Below are 21,493 nucleotides of genomic sequence, written 5' to 3'. Positions count from 1 at the left end.
TGTACGTGGATCTCCTCTAGCTATGATTTCATGAGGAATTTAAGTGAGTGTAACCTAATTATGCAAAAGGCTATAGCTACATCCTTTCTACTATATCAGTTCTTAGCATGACAAAGATGATCAGCACAATGTCTCCCTCAGGCTCCTCTTTGGTTATGCAGTGGTCTGACATGCTTGTCCTGGCAACAAAAAGGGAAAACCAAAACATAATTAAAAAATCCTGTAAAAATGCAGTGTAAACTTCCTCCCACCTACTGCTCTCATCAGGTATCTTGGGAGGAGTAATCAGTATGGCTGAAAGAAAATTTATTATGAACACAGTATGAAAGCCCCAAAATAGAGCACCTAGATTCCCCTGCACATGTGGTGAGAAAGACCAGATGGAGATAAACCAATACTCCAAGTACAGACGGGTTGTCTCAGTCCTGTGAGGTGGAAGGAAAGCATATGGATACACAGAAAATACGTAAAACATGCAACATTTAATGTTTTTTCTTTGTCAGGTATAAACAAAAGACTTGTATGAAATGAGTCAATAAAGTGTCAAGTGTTTGGCTTTATGATGACACTCCAACTGATTAATTTTTAACTCACCAAATGCAGTCTAGATGAACTCTGTCATTTCTGAGACTTTATAAAGGCCCAATAAAGACAAGGCAGTACATAAATAAAATTACTCTATAGAAACAAATTGTGTAATAAGAAATATTCACATGGCTTCATATATAGAAAAAATAAATTTAAAGATGCAGTCTGACAGAATTAGATACAACATCTGGATAAGGTTGAAGTCCAAGTTGTTTGTTATCTTTCAACTTTTGTATTATAATTCTGGCAAATTCTTCTCCTTGGCTATCTGAAGTGTCAAGAAGTTGTCTGACTTTTGATGTCCTTGTAGGTTTTGTGCTTATAAGTTCATAGTCTTCTTTCATGAGTAAGAATCTTGACAGAAGAGCATCCAGTGACTGGTTCAAACATGCTTCAGTCATCTGATCAATAATTTCTTCTCTTTTGCTTTGGATCCACTGATGAGCTACATTCTGTTGCATGGTTTCCAAAACAAAATCTGAGATGGGAAGGATAAAGAAAATTAGTATTTTAACTCTCTGTCAATAAATAATGCCACAGAACAAAGAAAAAATGCAAAAGAGCTTTTTAAAACTTGTTTTTGTTCAGAAATACTACTAAACTTGCTTTTAACATTTCACTATTGCATTCCGTATTTAAAATGTGTCAGTTTGACAAATCTGGTGGTTAGAGTATTTATTTTATCTGAATTGCAGAATAATTTGGGCTGCAAGGAATCTTCAGAGAGGTTGGTCATTTGCTCTAACAGTCTGCTCAAAGCTAGGGCAACTTCAAAGATAAGTCAGGTTGAGTATTTTTCTCTCTGGGCAAACTGTTTTAGTATTCAACCCGACCTGGCACTAAAAGAGAGAGGTGTAATTGCACTTTCCTGCGGGATTTTTATTGAAGTTTACTGAAAACATCCTGTAGTTTCCTATATGTTCTCCTCAAGCTGAGGATTTGCACAGTGAACAGGTGCCAGTTTGCAAGAAGAGGAGAGAAGAGAGGAAGAAAGGAGAGACAAGACTATTTCAGTCAGAAGGGACCTACAATGATCATCTAGTCCAACTGCCTGGCTGCTTCAGGGCTGATCAAAAGTTAAAACGTGTTATTAAGGGCATTTTCCAAACACTGACAGGCTTGGAGCATCAACCATCTCTCTAGGAAGCTTGTTCCAGTGTTTGACCACCCTCTCAGTAAACGAATGATTCCTAAGGCTCATTCTAAACCTCCACTGGCACAGCTTTGAACCATTCTCACACATCTTGTGACTGGATACCAGGAAGATGATCAGCACGTCCCTCTCCATTTTCCCAGGACACTCTAGAGAGCAATAAGGTCAGTCCTCAGCCTCCTTTTCGGCTAACTACATGATCCCAAAGTCCTTAGCTGCTCCCCAGAGTACATTCCTTCCAGACCTTTCACCAGCCTTGTTTTCCTCTCCTGGACACATTCAAGGACCTTCATATCCTTCTTAAATTGTGGAGCCTAGAACTGCTGTGTTATGCAGTGTTTCATGCAGTTTGGCATGCAGATTGCCCTTTTGGCTGCCACACACGCTGCTGGCACATATTGAGCCTGCTGTCGATCAGCATCCAGGCTCAATATCAGTCAGAAAAGGGATAATGCAGCAAATCTCTATAAAGTTGCATGTTACTGTGTGGCCTATAAAAAACATCCCTCTGAATAATTTATCATGTATTAAAGTTTCTTTTTATTATTTTTCGGAAGCACAGTTTTAACAGTTATTTGATGCATAGGAGTATCTTGTAGTGGGCTCTCAACTAGCAGAGGACACTAAAGGTGAGATGCTGACACAGTTGCTGCTTCTCTTTGCTCTGCCATTGCTACGAGGAAGACTGACAAGCCAAAAAAGTGGGAAAAAGTAACAGATCAATTAAGCCTGAGTTAACTTTTATTCCTGTTCTGCTGAATTGCAGTACTGCTACAGAAGTAAGAAAGAGCAGAAATAATACAAGCAAACGGAATAGGATAAAGAAGACCAAAGACAGCAGGAATTAAGTTTGCTTAAAAGGAAAGAAAACACTAGGAGACACAGGTACATGTTCTAGGTCACATTTTACATTTCTTTCACTTACTTTGTAATTTAAGCCTACAAGGATAAAATTACTTGCATTCTCAATTTGTAGAAAACTTTGCTTTCATTTTACAGCTGAACAACAATTCCAGTTTCCATTTCATACACACATACATTTGACATTAGGACATTTATTGTGGGTGTTGAAATTAAATCAGTGTTTGCTGTACCTGAAGGAGTTGGTGATGACCGCAGCACATGTGATGCAGAATTTGAGGCATCTGAAACACTCTTGTCAGATGAGGGAAAATAACTGTATGGGTGCACAAGAAGTTTGGCACTCTGAGATAAAGAGATATTTTCATCCACGCTCAGACTGCTCAGCGAGTCTACACCCCCAGAATTTCCATCTTTAAAAAAAAGAAAGAAGAAAAAAAGTGTTATACTTCTAATGTTCAAATAAAATACAGTCATCAAAGTCATTTTAGAGTAATTCTACATAAGTCATTATAATCTAAATTCAATTCAAATACAACTCAGTACTCCTTACACTTAGGTTTTGAGTACACTTGTATCCCTTACATTTTACGAAGGCTTGACCATGGGTTTTGGAGCCTTGTTTTATTTTAAAGGAACATTGAGAGAATAAATCTGGTAGATGTGAACTTTAAAGAAGATCTGTTTGACTGAAAATTTTTGTAGGGACTAGAAGCACAAAATAACTCCTTCAAGTATTTGGAGAGGTAGTTAGGAGTCAGTGTGAAAGCCAACAAATTTATTTTGATAAAGTTAGGCAGCATAACCAATGTGGAAAGACTGAAAGAAAGATACAGGTGGAGGCAAGAACATGAAGAACAATGGTAGCATTCAGTGGGTAGCCAATGGAAGCTTTTGTTAGTCCATCAAAACAGCATCTGGCTTCAATAACATTTCATGTAAATGTTTGCAAGGAAAGAGAAAAGGTTTTTTTTTAATCTGGTGGTAAGCTTAATAGCTTCTATTTTTATTTTTTTTATGGCAGAAAAAGAAGATGGATATGAAAGCAGCAGTAGGAATGACTCAAAAAAAGATGATAAATAGCTGATAAGAAACCAATTAATGTGCATGTGCCTAATTTTATATACAGTTTTCATTACATTCACAGTGTCACTTGATAAAGAGCTTCAGAGACGTTAACTGAGAACCAGACATGCAGATATAAGAACTAAGATGAGCATCTAAAGACAAAATAAGAACAGGTAGCTTCCTGGACAGCTCAGGATTTATAGATACCCTTCCAATGGGCGTATTTGCAAGTGTATTCCTAGATCTGAGTGTTGACCTGGGGAAAAATATAGCTATACGTACACGGGGCAGGAATTGGAAAATGTGAAAGAAATGTCACTCTCATTATTTAAAAAATGGTGGACTATAACTCAAAGTAACACGCATTTCACTTCATTAGAGAGAGAAAGTAAATTGGTCAGAGCTATAGACTGTGAAGCAGCAGATGTTATCTTCTGCATGAATGAGAAAGGATTAGGAGACAACTGGTGTGAGTGAAAGATCATTTTAGAGAAGGATTTTAAACAGGTCTGCTAGGATGGATTATTATCGATCTCTACACACAGACAGATCTTTAACAGCATTAGAGACAAAACTACAGGGATTGTACTAGTATGGGACAATGAATTTGACCAGTGACCACAGCATAAAAACCAGAAAGATGCTAATGGAATTTGTAGATGTTATTATGAAAGAATGGGTTGTCCTAGGTTACTGAGAAAGAACCTAGTTGACCTGGAGTAACAGAAGTGGAAATTCGGCACCACAAAACATGAGATCTAGAATTTCTGCTTCAAGCTGGAGCTGATTAGGAATTGAGATGAGGAAAAAAAAAGACCCTAGATAGATTATTCTGTAATAAAGGATCTTGTGAGAAAGGAAAAATATAATTCTAAGATATATTAAAGTTCTTATTTCAGGCAGAAAACCCTTTATTCTCCCTGGAATTCCTGCTGTATTTCTGTCTTTCTAGTACGCCAAGTAGAAGCCCAGAATTGTGGATGTGTTCAAACAGGAGCACTTTTTGATGCCCTACTTTACCAGCCCCTACTTTAGTAGCAGTGAAGTCAATTGTCTTATCTGCTTTCACACCACTGGTCCCTGCAAAGCAAAAGGATGCTTCCTTCTTTTGAAATATTTGAATCTTTTGGTTGACAGCTGACTGAAGATGAGCCAGCAGTGTGTCCAGGTGGCCAAGAAAGCCAATAGCATCTTGGCTTGTATCAGAAATAGTGTGGCCAGCAGAACCAGGGAACTGGGGTTGTTTAGCCTGGAGAAGAGAAGGCTGAGGGGAGACCTTATCATTGCCTACAGCTACCTGAAAGGAGCTTGTAGAGAGGTTGGTGTTGGTCCCTTTGCCTGAGTGATAGGTGATAGGATCAGAAGAAATGGCCTCAAACTGTGCCAGGTGAGGTTTAGATTGGACCTTAGGAAAAATTTCTTCACCGAAAGGGTTATCAACCACTGGAATAGGCTGTTCAGGGAGGTAGTTGAGTCACCATCAGTGCAGGTGTTCAAAAGGCGGGTAGATGAAGTACTTACGGATATGATTTAGTATTGGACAGGTATGGTTGGGCTTGATTTCAAAGATCTTTTCCAACCTAGTGATTCTATGATTCTATGAAACACACGTTTGCACTCTTTCAAGAGAAGAAACTCGAGTACAGTTTTAGTTTCACAATGTATTGCTATCTCATGTGTCACATTTTTCTGGCTTTGTATGTCAGCAAAACCTCAAAATTGAGTTTTGCCTGAGAATTTTGCCAACTTTTGTTCAGAAAAGGTAACAGCTACAAAGGGTCTGTGCGGATACTTTTGCAAGGCAACCTATTTATTAAAATCATCTTATTTATTGATCGAGACGTTGGGCTGTATTAGAAACTTGCAGTTTACACAGGTTTAAGAGTCCTTCAAAATGTTGTGTCTTTTTATCTTTAGAAGTAGTTCACAAGTGATTAACTACACTGACAATAGTCTGAAGGGACAAGTAAATGCTATCTCTGTACTCATGACTCTGACTAATAAAACTGAACCTGTGAACTGTGGGAATTTTTCAAGTGACATGAACAGAAAATCAGAGCTAAAATACTCCGTTTTCTTCACACAGAGTACTAGGTTTACGAAAAACAACTCTTTTCTGACATAAATGGAGATCCAACTGTTCTACTATGCAAATGCAATTTTACAGTGGGAGTGTAAAGCTGTGATAGCAACTTAAATTTACATGAAGTCATGAGTATCTCTACCTGATGAGAGGATATTACACTTGGGAACAGACTTGAATCTTGATATATCTGAAGAGATGCTCCGAAGGGGAAGTGCATCACATTGTATGGAGGCAGAACATGTTTCCTGAAATGATTCCAGTTGTATAGTGAAAGCACACATTATATAAAGACAAAGTTGCAATGATTTACAGATTACTTTCCCATCACTGTCTTTTCCTTACTATCTAAATGCTCAATAAACAGCACAATCATAATACAGTAAAATGGGAGAAACCTATGTAATCCTAATACTTTTGTTTTTCCAAAGCTGACAGCAATTTTGTATAGAAATTTAACTATTAGTAAGAATCAAAACAAGCAGCATTAAGAATTAAAACGTAAAAGCAAATTTGTATGGCCCTATACAAGCAAGCTCCATAGAGGCGTAAGAGAGCAGAAGACAATCTCTTAAAAGTTGCAGATATGGTATGCTGCATTCCTCCTGTAGAACCTGTCTTTCCCATGCTTAGAGGATATACCAAACATGCCGTTCTTACTTCTGTTTACCCACCCTTTATTACCTTGATCTGTACGGCTCTGCATAAGTTACACCCTGGCTTAACTAACACATTTTACAACTTTCCTGACCACACAGGAAAGTAAAGTGCAGAACAATTCCCCCTTACTAAATTAACTCTCCCTTAGAGCTCTCAAGACCTTTAATGATGCCAACACACCAAATGCAATATGTGAAGTATTTACCTCTTGGGAATTCAGGGGTATATTTAGGGATATCTGTTCCACATCTGCTTTCTTTTCACTCTTGTAAATACATCGTGATTCATACAGTGACTGGAAGAGACATATTTACCTGTATTAAATTTCTACTGTAAGACAACAGCTCTGTACAACACTGGCTTCAGCCAGATTCAAGATCGGATAAATGACAAAGGAGATTACACTTCTTTTAGCAAGCAAAAGTTACCAACTTATTTGACCAACTCATGACTGTAACAAATGCCTCTTACCTTTGATCTCTTTAACAGAATTACTGCTTCGAGCATATCTATTTCTTCAAATATTCGCAGGACTGGCTCAAGATCTATTAAGCATTCTAAACAAAGAAAAGAATACATTGCTGAAGAATTAAATGTGAAAATCAAGTTTTAATTTTGCTAAAGCTGTCTTTTTTTTATGAAAGTAATTTGTATACTAATGCTATCAAACTACTTATGCTGCTAAACAGAAGTTTCTTACTGTCATGTGTTACAAACATGACAGTTTCATATCACCAAACCAAACTCTGTCCTAATCCAGCCACCTCAGCACTCTGTAGCAAATAAGATCCAGGACTGAGCAAGACTAATTCTTGCATTCCTGGAACAGATAGATTGGTGGGTTTGCTATATTTCAAGGTAGACCCAACAAGACTGGTTTGCTAAATGGGACCGAATAGCACAAGACCTCAGAGTAGGTTGCTGCCTTCCCACTCCAGCAGAGGTGTAAAGATTTACATGAGAAAAAGAAACAAACAAGCCCACACCACAGCAATATCCAGAATAGATGCTGAGAGGCAGAGACAGAGAAGATGGTGATAGTCCAGGCACAGACTTATCACATCCAGTGAATCCAAATGATAGTGTCCTCATGCCCACCAAAGGCAGTACGCTCACATAGGGAGGCACATGACAATCCGATAAGCAAGTGACAACCTGTACTATGCTCACTTGCTTTTCCATGCTGAGAGGTTTACAAAACTAAGTATTTCATTTTTTTAAATGACTGTATTACAAAAATGCATCATTGAAACTGTACTTAAGTACAACAAAACCTCAGGAAAGGATGATGGCATATTACAATTTTACTGCACTTCTTTCAACTCCACTGATTTGGCAAAACCCATTGGCCATACTATCAATCCATCACATTGCATCCTTACTAACCTATTTTTATTTTTTACTGTAACCTTACCACAATTCTCCCATATTCACTTTTCTCGCTAGCATCTTCAAGGCATACATTCAGTACTGGGATTCTTACTTTCTTATATCAGCTAAAACAGAGTTTTACAGGTTTGGCACTCCATTTGCCCACACTGAAATACTATCACTGTTAATTTTTGTTGTTTATAATTAAATTCTAAGCATATATCCAGATACATGCAGACATGTGATGATAAGTAGTCTTTATCCCTTCTTTCTAAGGGGAGCAGACAGGTTAGCCAAGCTTTTCTATTTAAATTTATTTGACAAAAAGGAGATTTGCATGTTTTGGTTTCCCCCCATCCCACACTATGGTAATTGCAAAATTTCCCGAGCAGTGAACTTTACTTCTCTTAATGTTGCAACACTTTTTCAACTTCCTTTTTCTTTTTATGATAGTAAAGTAGTAAAGTAAGTAAAGTAAAGGCAAAAACAGTGCATGTTTTCTTCAAAGAACATCTTAGTACAAAAATGACAGTAATGACAGAACTCAAGTTAGCTCACACTTTAGTATGTATCCCAGGTAATTATCCCTTCAACGAGATCATAGAATTCGATTGCTATTTTGTTTTGGTTAACTGACACAGAAAAAAACCCCAAACCCATAAGGAAATATCATGATATGTCTATGCCTTTTGATTTAAAAAAGTACTATAAATGTATCTATTTCCTTGCTTGAAAAAAAGAATTCCACAACTTACAAACTTACAGACTCAGGCCAAAATAACCTGACATTCAAAATGTTCTGAATGCAAAACCAAGAATGCCTCAAAAAAAGTAATGTAATTCATTTTGGACTGTAAACTAAGTATGAAGATGCTGTTTGTGTTTGGATTTTTCCCCATTTTACCCTCTGCCAAAGTGATGCAAAAACCCCCAAGTTACGGACATTTCTCTCTAAGCTATTTGAAGAGCAATTTTCTAGCACTTTCCAGCTCAAAGGAAGTATGCCTATAAAAGCTTTCAAAATAATAAACAAACTTCTGTTCACCAAAGCTACAGTTTAAAGATTGAGATTGTGTATCTCTCTACTGGTAACATTAAAAAAACCCACCAAACCAAACAAACCCTAGAAACAAACCCAACAAGATCCAAATAAGAAAGCCTGGTATTTCAGGACTTGAGTCATTGCATCTTCAACCTAACCACAGAGAAACTTAAAATACAGAAAGGTTTAAGCCAGAGCTCTTTGTACTGTTCCGCATTCGAATACTTTCAGTATCTCTCTTATTTCATTTCAGTATCTTACTTCATTTCAGTATTTCTTATTTCAGTATCTCTCTTATCATTTTCATCTCTCCAAGGCGATTATTCAGCTTTCCCTATTGAAATAGGATCATGTTTTCTAAAGGAGTACGGAGGAAGTTTTTAAAGGACATGCAAATTAAACAAATACAGTGAGGCAGCTGCAGGAACCACTGTTAGCTTCGCCACAGTGACTTATGTGACCACCACAGCACTGGCAGGAGTAAATTTCACAGCTGAAAACAGTTAATCACTTTCTGTCAATTTTGATGAAATTACCTTTACAGAATGGCCATACAAGAGCCAAAAGTCACACAAAAATTAAGCGTATTAAGGACAAATTGTTACAGCGGATACATTTGGACACTAGGTACGTCAGTTAAGCGCAACAAATGCGGGTCTACAAAAATCAAACCCAAACTTTTCCAGTTCACATTATGCCATTCTAGTCTTTACAAGCTTGCACTTCAGTCTTACTCTCTTAATTCTGCAATACACCATAAAAAAGGCTGAAAGTATCTATAATTGATCTCATGGACAAAAAGCTGAACATAGGAAAGATGAGAAGAGAAAGTAAGCACATGGGTTCAAACAGTTGTTGTTTGATCTGGGAGGTGGAACAGTCAAAGAAAAGTCTCAGTGAAGTGAAAACATGCGGTGAAGTCACTACAGATTATATGACGTTCAATGGCTTGTTGGTATGTTTGACAGCTTGCTCATAAATCCCACAGTACTCATTATATACTTCCCTCCTTCTTAAGAAGAAAAATAAATCTCTTCAGCAATAAACAGAAAATCAAAGTGCAAACAGTTAAAACAAACCACGCTGCTTTTTTAAAGGTAGATTAGAGATGGCAAATAAAAAAGACTCCAACTAACATCTTGGTTTTATGGTACACTTGTAGTTCCATTCATAAAAATTTGTTTACAGACATGCTAGCAGCAGAGAAGCGCCTTATCATACAGAGTAAGACTAGAGACAAGTATCTTCTGACATCTTTACCATTTCTTTTTTTCAACTATAACTTTGCTCTGTAAGTGCCATGATCAACAGAAATCTGGCAATTTAAAAATCTCTTCTCATTATGGAAGGTAAACTCACTTAAGAATGATGGTCTTTCATCTGGGTTTTGTGCCCATCCGCTTTCTATCAATCTTATGATGAGTGCTCGATGAGGAATGTCCACTGATAAACTTTCTTCACTTAAGTCTAGTCGCTGTCCTTGGGACACACTATACATTATCTGCAAGGGGTTTATAACTTCTGTCAAAAAAGACATCATGCATTCATTAGAAATATATGCAATACAAATAGCTTACTATAGGAGGAATTATTTAGTTTGCAGACATAGTGTTTACAGTTCACCAAAATAAGGTTAAATTCTTATTTTATAAAAAAATGTATTTTTAATTTATCAAAAAACATTGTAATTTAAAAAAATACAGAAAGAGTCTAACTAGAAAAGTCACTCGAAGTGTTCAACAATTTTACAAGTTGAATCATTAAAACCTAACACCTAAAATTAAGCCCCCAGGTACCCAGGTCTCAGGTTTAGCCTTTTAATAATGTTGGAAAAACAAACTAGAAGAAGACATGGTCTTACCTTCAAATGGCTGTTTCCTTGACATCACTTCCCACATAATAATTGCAAAACTGTTTAAAGTATAAAAGATGTTATTTTAGATTATCAACACTTAATAACATAATGTGCTCAGCTTTACATTTTATTAAAAAAATCTCACTAAAATGATCATGTATAGCACACGAAGGACTGACTATAGGTAACTACAATGATGACCCGAATATAAAAAAGCTAGCAGGAATTTTAACCAGTGACTTCAACTAGAACTGGTTAATAATTTTAAGAACAGAAAAGCTACACGGTGTATAAGCTTCTATTCCAAATCTGTGTTGGTTCTGCTTTATTAATACGTTGTGGATCACATACAAGTAGTTTAAACCTCAGTACACAAATTACAGTGTAGAGACACCTGAAGGTAAAGGCGGTAGAGTGCAACACAAAGATGAACTTTGACACAGTGACATGCCACCTCAGTATCTATTTACACATGACAATTCCCTCCACAAATGTTCAAGCAGTCTTTGAGCTCTCCAAACCTTTTCGGATTAGCTAAATGTAACTCTTATTATCCTAAGAGCGACTGCTATTTTGTTATATGGGTTGTCACCACTCTCCTACTTCCTCATCTATTACTTCTAGTACTCAGAACAGACTGATGCAAAATTACCTGAACTTCCATAAAGCAAGTTACTCCTTAAGGAAGTATCTCTAAATACTTCTTCCAACTCTATTACCCTGTTTTTTTCCTAACCCCTTTCCAAAAGTATCTTTTCTTCTTTCCCCTGAGTAAATTCTGCAAATAATGTTAATTGACCTGCACAAATTACAAGGGTGTGTGCATTGAGATAATGTTATGAGCACTTTTTTCCCTCCCTACGTTGTCTTTATGTGTGCACTCATATACAGAAACCAGTCTCGTCTGTCTATTTCTGTAGTCTAGCTTAATTTCTGGAGCATTATACTTGCCACAGTGTTTCCTAAAGAAACTGGTGATCAGATCCACTACTACTCAATTCTATTTCCCCCCGATTCATTTTGCAACCAACACTACTGAAAACAATAACACTGCTGAAAAATATGTTGAAGTCCAAGTTCAGAAAATCAAATATGAATTCAGATGACAAAGTCCACTTGAGAACAATGCGAGTTACCTGTAGATATCGTGTTTTACACTTGCACGGGTTTTCTGACTGGGATTGTAATCTTCAGGTGGCATGTAGATAATCGTCCCTCCTTCTGGCAAAGAGGTTTCACTCCGTGATTGTGACATAGATATGACTCGCCATTTTGACATGCCAAAATCTGCAATCTGGAAAGGACAAATCAGTTGTTCCAAGAAGAAAAACTGGATTTATCTGCTGAACATTGTTAGAAATTCCTGAAATATGTCTGAAAGAACAGGTCACTTGAAGTCCTTAACCTGACACACAAAAATCATGTGGTTGTCCTAACAACAGGAAACATCAACTCCAGATCAGAAAGCATTGCCAAGTCGCAACTCACGCTATCCCTATAGCACTGCCCTATCCTCTTCTTTTAAGGAAGGACTCATGTACTCTATAGCTGGAGAATCTGCTCTGGGAGTCTGTCCTGTATGAAGAAAATCACTTTCTTTGCTTAAAAAAGCAAACAAAATGTCACTGAGTACTTCTAGCTCCCTGGCTGTGAAGAGAGAATGAATTTAGTGTAAATCATAATAGCTCTATATAACTTAAGTGTGCTGATATACCAAGACAGTTGCTCTAACAGAAGAATTTTAGGGCACTCCACCTTTCCCCCAAAACTATGAAATATTAATCTTGAATCAATAAAATTGAAATTCTGTACTACAAAATGTTGCTGAGTATCTTGTTTACTGTGCACTCTGGGGCCTTGTCCCTTTCTACACAGTTTACAGCATACTGACATGAAGAATTGACTTCAGTTTACATTCCCAGACATCTATAAGCCAGGCAGCAAGATGTCAGATTAGGTTACGGATAGGGAGACAAACAGCAAGCAGAATAAACTTGCTGGCTGAGCTGCAGGGTGTCTGGCATACAAGGGAGAACGATAAGTAGCCAGCTGTGAGCTCTGCGCTTGTCCTGCATATGCATAAAAGAAAAAACATTTTCAACAAAGATGCCTGTGCAAGCACTGTGGCAATTAAAATAACAGAAATCACCTTTCTGGACAGCATACAGTCAAAATCCACTGAGAAAAATAAACTTTTTTTTTTTTTTCCCCCCTACAACTCACTGTCATCAAGCTTTCCTCACTGTAACTGGTCACATTATCTTGCTCATTCAGTAGATGTGGGGCAGCACTCTGTGAATCACATTGATGTCACTTCTATACATATGCAATAATTCTTCTATTTGGCATACACAATGACCTTCCTTGCATTTCCTGCCAGCTGTCCTAAGTTAGAGAATCTTGCTTCACTCAAAAATAAACACTTAAAACCACTAAGGACAGGCACACAGGGATTCTGTGCTGGAAATAAGGCAGGTATGCTAGAGTTAACCTCTTCCCTTGTATTGCTCCAGCAAAGGAACTGTTTAGATGTGGTCAGACAGAGCACCAGATGGCACCAACACTGTCACGGATTAAAAATAAAGAGTGGATAAATAAATTCCTTGGACCAGTTCCCCAATCAGGTTTATCAGGAAGATCAAGAGCAATACAAGCACAACTGAGTGGGAGGAGGTTTGACGTGCTGAGGGTGTGAGCTGTGTAAGGCACCTTGCTGCCAAGAAAAATGTCTTTGCAATGGAGAAAACAGAAATCATAGAATGATTTGGATTGGAAGGGACCTTAAAGATCATCTAGTTCCAAACCCCCTGCCATGGGCGGGGACATCCCACTAGATCAGGATGCCCAAGGCCACATCCAATCTGGCCTCGAACACCTCCAGGGATAGGGTAGCCCCAGCTTCCCTGGCAACCTGTGCCAGTGTCTTACCACCCTCATCGTGAAGAATTTCTTCCTAATGCCTAGTCTAAATCTTCCCCCTTCCAATTTACAGCCATTCCCTCTTGTCCTGTCACTACCTGCCCTTGTAAAATGCCTCTCCCCAGCTTTCTTGTAGCCCCTTTCAGGTACTGGAAGGTCACCACAAGATCTCCCTGGGCCCTTCTCCAGGCTGAACAACCCCAACTCTCTCAGCCTGTCCTCCTAGCAGAGGTGCTCCAGCCCTCGAATCATCTTTGTAGCCCTCCTCTGGACCCGTTCCAACAGCTCCATATCCTTCTTACATTGGGGATTCCATAACTGGACACAGAACTCCAGGTGGGGTCTCATAAGCATGAAGTAGGGGGGCAGAATCACCTCACTCGACCTGCTGGCCATGCTTCTTTTGCTGCAGCCCAGGATACGTTGACCTTCAGCCAACCAAATCAGCACTGGATCTTTGCTCAAAGAACTCAAAAAGATTCATCTCATAACAACTGAAGCATTCACCAGTCAAGTATAAATTAAGTGAAAAATATCTCATTTCTCATTTATTTATTTATTTGAATAGTATATTCTATCAATTTTAAAAACAGAGGATCCTTTGCAAAAAAAACCCAACTCCTGCAATTATGGAAGCACCTAAGGTTTTTGTCAAAATTACTCCTAGCCTTTCTTGCACATCATGGCAGTGATATTTTAAAAGGCAGAATTAAAGTTTTAAAATAATGTTGCTTCTATATATGTGTTTGCTTGTTCTAAGGAGTTTCACAAAAGCTATCTCCCAACATATTCATATTTCAGTTATATTTTATGTGTTCTTATACTACACTAACAGAACATATATGTGCATATTACATGATAAATATCAAATGGGGTATTAACATTTGAATTGGACCTACTGTCCTCCAGAACTAACTCATCTGAGCATCCCAAACAGGAACACTTCCTCTTTTTCTACCCAGAAAGGGCCAGACATAGCTACCCTTGGAAGATTGCCATGTAAGAGCATCCATGCTATTGAGTATTAGCTATTGCTATAGCAGAAACAGCCTGAATTCTGGCTTTCTGGTCTTTTCAGATGGATCAAACCCACACATGAGCAAAGTAGTGTTTTCAAAAGAAAAACTCAAAAGTTTTGTCTGCAAAAAAGAAGAAAATGTCTGCCTTACGATTACATGCCCTCTTTATGGCCACATCCTCACTCTTCCTCCTCTATAATAATTAAAACACTCACTCATTCTGGATGCTGAAGAAGACAGGTATTAGATAACTCTACCTTGACATGAAACTCATCATCCAGCAAAATATTCTGAGTTTTCAAGTCATGGTGCAGCAATGGAGGATTCATGTTGTGCAAATAGTTTACTCCCAAAGCAATTTCATAAAGAATGCGGAATCTCAGGCACCAGGCAATGTCAGGATATGCATCTTTCTGCCAAGACAAAACCAGAAAACCAGAATATAATCTTTTGTTCTGATCTAATGGCACAACACAAAGACTTTTATAAGAAGAAGAAAGTGACTTGGGTCACACGGTCATTTTTTGAAACATACATTACATAAACTCCTTAAAAATTGTAACTAAACATTAAGACTGGTTACATGTTAAAACAAATAAATAAATGTTAACTATGCAGTTAAGTTTCCACTCCCTAGCATTTACGCTCGTGACTGGTATACACGACGTAGGGCATTTACTGTATTACTTATTCAAATAGAAATATGGTTTACAGATGAACTCCTCTACGAAAATTGCAACCCACAGATTAGAAGCACAACACAAAGGAAGGCAAGAATCGTATCTTCAGCAGACGTTGGGGTAAAACTAAGCACAAGACACTACCTTTATAAGTATTAATATACCAAGAAAAGGTCAGTAAAACTCAACTAAAAACTTAAAGGTTACATTGACAGTAATGCCTCTACGAAAACCATACAGCTGAGCTCTCTATGGCATGAAATATGTACTGACTGGAGGTACAGACGAGACTGCAGTGTTGTTGAGACATAACTGCAGTAGTTTTACAGCAGTAACTCTGGATGCTCAGACCAAGCTAATGGAATCAGCTAGAAGTTCAGCACAGGAGAACTTACCCATAAGAATAAAATTTGGTAGAACTATCCATACCTGTTTAGATTAGCAATATCTAACTTCTACAGACTGAAGTAAAAAAAATCAGGTTTTTTATAAATACTCAAATTCAGAAAAAAAATCTCATGTTTGCGTGATATTTACATTGGCAATAATTCTGTAATCTAGGCTGAAGTAAGCATAAGTATTTCAGCTTCTAATTAGAGAATACTAGAGATTTTTAAAGTGATTGTATATAATAATTCAACATGAAGTTCATTACAGGTCAAAACATTAAAGGGAAAAGTGTAATAAAACTATGGTCTGCTGAGCTTGGTTATGGTTTTGGGATACAACAAGTCTATATGGACACCAACCACTACTTGTGATAATGACTGTCTTAATTTGAAATACTATTAATAATGCACTTCAGTATAATACTTTCCTTAAGCATGGAAATCACAATCTGTGGGAAGCAACCATGGACTGTACTTAAAGACTGTAAGCACACTTACCGCATGTAAAAGTTGGTTTAATGACCCATTTGTCATGTATTCTGTTACTATCCCCAGAAATTCAGATTCGTTGCAAATTCCCAAAATTGGTAGAATGTATCTAAACCTGGCTTTGTGTAATATCTCTGCTTCTTTTAGAAGGTGGTTTCTATCACTTAAAGAAAAGAAAATAGACAAACAAAAAAACATTAACATACCAATACTAGGAAACTAGTAAAGTAGGAAACTTTCTACTAGGAAATGTTGTGTTCACTATGTTCTCTTTAAAAAATTATGTACCTATACACAGTACCACCATTTGCTTCCTACTGTGCTGTTTAATGTCAAGACACCGTAAGACAAATTAGAATCTGCAAATGCAAATAGAAGATAGCTTCCCCAGCTTTGTTGCACCACACAAATCTCTATTTCGATCACACATTTCATCCGTGTTACCAGTAAATAAGTCAGAACTCAAGACTTCCACCATCCCTTGTAACCATAATCATAATAATCAGCTACATTTCTCCTATATTACTGTTAATCTTCAAACCCTGAGTTTTCACTGAGGCCCAATATTAACCTCCTACAGAGTGGGGATTTTAGTACTTGCAATGCTCCAAGCATTTAGTGAACACTAATGTACATAAAAACCAGTATGGATTAAAGGAATGCACCTTCAGTTTCTGATGGAAAAGAAGGACCAGTTATGTTTAGTTTTCACATAAATTGCTCTGCCAAACTGGGACCATGTTTTGAACCACCCTCCAGAAAAAAAAAAAAAATCCCTGGTTGCACAGGATGCGGTAAGGGATCAGCCTCACAATGCCTGGACACCAGAATCTGGCTGTGTGAATGTGCTCTGTTTATATCAAACCTATCATCATTTATGACAGTAGATGCCAACTGGATTCATCTTTACCAAGTCAGACCTTGCAGCCTACGCACATGAGAAGCTTGAGCTTTATTTAAAAATGCGTATACTGCTATCTCTAAAAATTATAAACTTTTTGGCATTCCTTATATCTCAGTTTGATTCAGAAGTGACATAGCTGTGTTGGGGCACGGCTGCACACAAGCTAGGGCTACGCCAATCAAGATTCACTCAGCACAGCACCATGTTTATGTGGCTACATAGCTGCTGGCTGAGAGTCAGCTTGTGTTCATCAAGCCCAGAGAACACACAGAAGAGTTCATGGCTGTCTGCACCCACTGACGTAGCTCTAGCCCTCACAAAGAAAAGGCTGTTGGACTATATGAGGAAAAGAGGAAGCCTGGAAAACTGAAGCCTGGAAAACTAAAGCCTGCTGCTTTAGACAGGAAAACTTAGAATTTAGACGGATGTGAAATTAAAGCCAATTGTTGGTCCTTTCTCCCTCTGTACTCGGCACTGGTGAGACCACTTCTTAAATACTGTGTTCAGTTGTGGGCCCCTCAACACAAGAAGGATGTTGAGGCTCTGGAGCGAGTCCAGAGAAGAGCAAAGAAGCTGGTGAAGAGGCTGGAGAACAAGTCTTACGAGGAGTGGCTAAGAGAGCTGGGGTTGTTTAGCCTGGAGAAGAGGAGGCTGAGGGGAGACCTCATTGCTCTCTACAACTACCTGAAAGGAGGTTGTAGAGAGGAGGGTGCTGGCCTCTTCTCCCAAGTGACAGGGGACAGGACAAGAGGGAATGGCCACAAGCTCCGCCAGGGGCGGTTCAGGCTGGACATTAGGAAAAAATTTTTCACAGAAAGGGTCATTGGGCACTGGAACAGGCTGCCCAGGGAGGTGGTTGAATCACCTTCCCTGGAGGTGCTTAAAGGACGGGTGAACAACATGCTGAGGGGCATGGTTTAGTGTTTGATAGGAATGGTTAGACTCAATGATCCTGTGGGTCTTTTCCAACCTGGTGATTCTATGATTCTTATCTATGCTACCAAAAAAATCCTAACTTCTATTATGGCAAATTCTAGGAAATGATGAAACTAAAAAAGCAGCCTTCACGAAAAGCACAGGGCAAAAGACATAGTCCCCTCCCTTCTTCCTGCTCTCCAGAAAAGATTAGATTTGAAAATACTAGGGGTTTTCCCAGACTGTGAGACACATCTACATGGGATTCAGCAGTAGCCCAGAAACAAGTTGCAACATACCAAGGTCTATTCCTGTATCTGTAAGTCACTTCACCTTTGTCTGCTCCATTCCATAACGGCATTGAGTAATGCCTAAATTAGTACAACCCACAATAGCTTCCTGGCTTTGCTGTTTGGCAGGTCACACACCAGGTTCTGGGATACAGATATGCAGCACAAGCTTCCTGTTTGAGGAGTTAACTGCAACAAGAACTCTTCCCTTTTCTTGACAGCGTTTACAGAATGGCATTTTATGTTGCGTACTATATAACCAACAAATCATTTGCTACAGAGACTCAGGCATAACAGATTTCCTACAGCTTTCATGTTTCATGATAGCTTTTCCAATATTTGCATGGCATATGCTAAATGACTGAGTTGTTTTTATTTCCTCAGTTGGCTTTTTGTCAAAATTTCACAGGTTAGATATCACACCAATCTAAATTCTTGCAAGGCTAAAAATAATATTTATTGGTTTTGCCGAGCTAAGTTCAGAGGATAAACACTGGATTTCTGATTCAAAGAGATTTAAGCAGACATTTAAATTAAAAAAACCACAAACCCAAAAATAAACATGTCAGAGAACACAATATTCCTGCTTGAAAACATAACTGAGATTCAATTTTGCTCTGGCAAGATTTCAGAGATAAAACCTGTGTATACATACCTGGTGAATAAGAGGTCAGATATAACATCTTATATTCTAGTGTATTGGGTCACAAGACTACAACTTCTACTATTTTGAGAGAAGCTATTCTGTCTGAATGCCTAATACTAGATCAAAGAAACCTGAGGCAGTAAAGATTAAAGACACCTAGATAAGACCTAAGAAGCAGGTTTACAGTCAGGTTGGCTTCAGACAGCTTATGAAGCAGCAGATTTACATTGATAAGATAAGGAATTGGCACTGCAGAGAGTGAATGAGGCAGAGACGGATGAAAAAATAATATATGCTGTTTTAAGAAACATGCTGTCAATTGGGCCCCGGGAAAATAGAGAACACTACTGCTACAAGCTGAAGAGCTTATGGAAAATATCAGTTTTATGTGGGGGCTCACAAGCCTATTATTTTAAATTAGCTTCTCTCAGTACTGTGAGATCTGGGGCAAAAGCGAAAGAAAACAACTGAGCCTTGTTTTGGAGCAGCTTTTTCTGGGACCTAGAAGCAACCTCTAGCAGATACTACAATATATTCCTTATATTCCCTCTGTTTCTTGCTGTACACAACAAATCTGTACTAATCATTGTATTTTATAGTTGTATACCAATAATTTGTATTTTATTTAATAGCCCACGGACACTTCAGCAAAACAGCTGGCAAGCAACAGACCCAGAAAGAAGGTGAACTGCGCGAATCCCACACTGAGGCAGAACCAAGGCGTGCACTGCATTAGGAAAAACCAAAACCCTTCAAAAGAGGCAGCCTGCTGGGTGCCTCGGGCCGAGAGCGACACCGCCCATCCCCGGTGACGGGGAGAGGGAAGCGCCGGGGCTGGTTTGAGTTTTCTCACGGCTCCAGCCGCATCAGCCCTGGGGAGGCCCGGGGGAGGAGGGGACACGGCGGTGGCACCGCCCCATCACCCCCCCTTTCCCCCCCGCAATGTCCCATCTGGACGGTGCCCCCGCTCCCCCCGTTACCTGTCTAGCAGCGGTCCCTGCAGGCATTTAAGGGCCACCGGGACCCTCCAGTCAGCGTGGCGGGCGGCGGACACGGTACCGTAAGCGCCACGGCTGATGAAACGCAAGTCCGGGAGTTTGCTGGAGGGGATGGAGGGGAGGGCGTAGCTGATGGTCCCCGCCCGGCTTCCACCATCCCCTCCGCTCATCCTCGCGCTCCGCCGTCCGCCGCAGCCCCGAGCGCCGCCGCTCTCAGCCTCCTTCCCCGCCTCTCCCCGCCTCCCGGCACCGCCTCCTCTCCAGCCCGCTCCTCCTTCAGCCCCACGGAGCGGGAAGTTCCCTTCCCCGCGCAAAACAGCCTCCCGCGGGGCTCCCGGGTCGGGAAAGGCGGAGCCGTGCTAGGCCCGGCGCGTCCTGGGGAAGCCGAGCCGGGGCAGAACCTTCTCCTTCGGGGTCCCGAGGGCATCCCCCAGCCCCTCCTGGGGGCGGGGTACCGAGGGGAGGGAGCATCCCGCTCCGTCCTGGAGACGAAGGAGGGGGAGAGAGCATCCCGCTCCTTCCTGGAGAGAGGGAGAGAGCATCCCGCTCCTTCCTGGAGACGAGGGGGAGGGAGAGAGCATCCCCCTCCGTCCTGGAGACGGGAGAGAGCATCCCGCTCCTTCCTGGAGACGGGGAGGAGAGCATCCCCCTCTGTCCTGGAGACGGGAGGGAGCATCCCGCTACGTTCGGGAGACAGGGGAGAGGGAGAGTACATCACCCTCCGTCCTGGAGAGAGTGAGAGATCATCCCGCTCCATCCTGGAGACGAGGGAGAGGGAGAGAGAATCCCGCTCCGTCCTGGAGAGAAGGAGGGAGCATCCTGCTGCATCCTGGAGACGGGGGAGAGGGAGAGAGCATCCCGCTCCGTCCTGGAGGCAGGGCGTGGGATGTGTTATTTCTGTTCCCGAAAGATGATGCGGGATGCCAGGGCTGAGTTCTCCCGGGAGTGCTGCCCGCCGCTCTCCAGAGCTGTGATTTGTGCCTTAATGGGTGTGTGAAGGTAGAAGAGAGCTCTTGCACTGGCTTGTCTCCTCCGTGTCTCTCGTAGGAAGAGTCTTCAAGATAGCGGCATTTCCAAAAGGTTATTTTGAAATTTTCCGACAGTGCAAGTTCAGCCTTGCCTCTGCTCAGAGCGATCGGATGTGTTTGTGGTAGCTGTACGTGAGGGTTATGCAGAAAGGTTTTGCGAGGCTTGTTTGCCACATTGAGTTCTTGTAGACTAACAAAATGCTTTAATTTAAAGTTAGGAGTCTGTAACTTTCCACAAGGAGTGACAGATCCACGGGATGAAATGGAGTTGCATAGAGCAAAACCCTCGCCTTCCATTGTTTGTGGATCTTGAGTTAAACAGCTGTGGCTTTTCTCCTCTCCTCTTTTCTCCTGGTAATGGATAGGAACCAGAGAATGAGGGAACGGAGCTAAGTTTTCAGACTATGATATTGTGCAATATTTCACAGCTTGCATTTTAAGGCATGGCAATTGTTTTTCAGTTTTGTCTAGGTCCTAGTACTCATTTTTCCATTTTTCTTAAATCTTGGATAATTTCCGTCCTCCAAATGCTGCA

General features: G+C 40.0%; 2 protein-coding genes across 2 annotated transcripts in view; both read right to left on the bottom strand.

The window, feature by feature from the left end:
* Positions 1–21,493, bottom strand: part of LOC138719252 (Y+L amino acid transporter 2-like) — a 134,657-nt gene that overhangs the window by 24,707 nt on the left and 88,457 nt on the right. The gene's annotated exons all lie outside the window — the stretch shown is intronic.
* Positions 464–20,131, bottom strand: RIPK2 (receptor interacting serine/threonine kinase 2). The gene is made up of 11 exons (XM_069854328.1): positions 19,913–20,131; positions 16,187–16,340; positions 14,877–15,032; positions 11,818–11,975; positions 10,688–10,737; positions 10,186–10,347; positions 6,885–6,970; positions 6,619–6,708; positions 5,896–6,001; positions 2,836–3,015; positions 464–1,066 (listed from the first exon to the last, which is right to left on the bottom strand). The coding sequence occupies exons 1-11, from the start codon at positions 20,098–20,100 to the stop codon at positions 741–743; spliced, it is 1,656 nt and encodes a 551-aa protein (XP_069710429.1). The 5' UTR covers positions 20,101–20,131; the 3' UTR covers positions 464–740.

This window comes from Phaenicophaeus curvirostris, chromosome 3 (genome assembly GCF_032191515.1).
Source record: "Phaenicophaeus curvirostris isolate KB17595 chromosome 3, BPBGC_Pcur_1.0, whole genome shotgun sequence".
NCBI classification, from domain to species: domain Eukaryota; kingdom Metazoa; phylum Chordata; class Aves; order Cuculiformes; family Cuculidae; genus Phaenicophaeus; species Phaenicophaeus curvirostris.
This window is presented reverse-complemented; position numbering and strand designations above follow the sequence as displayed.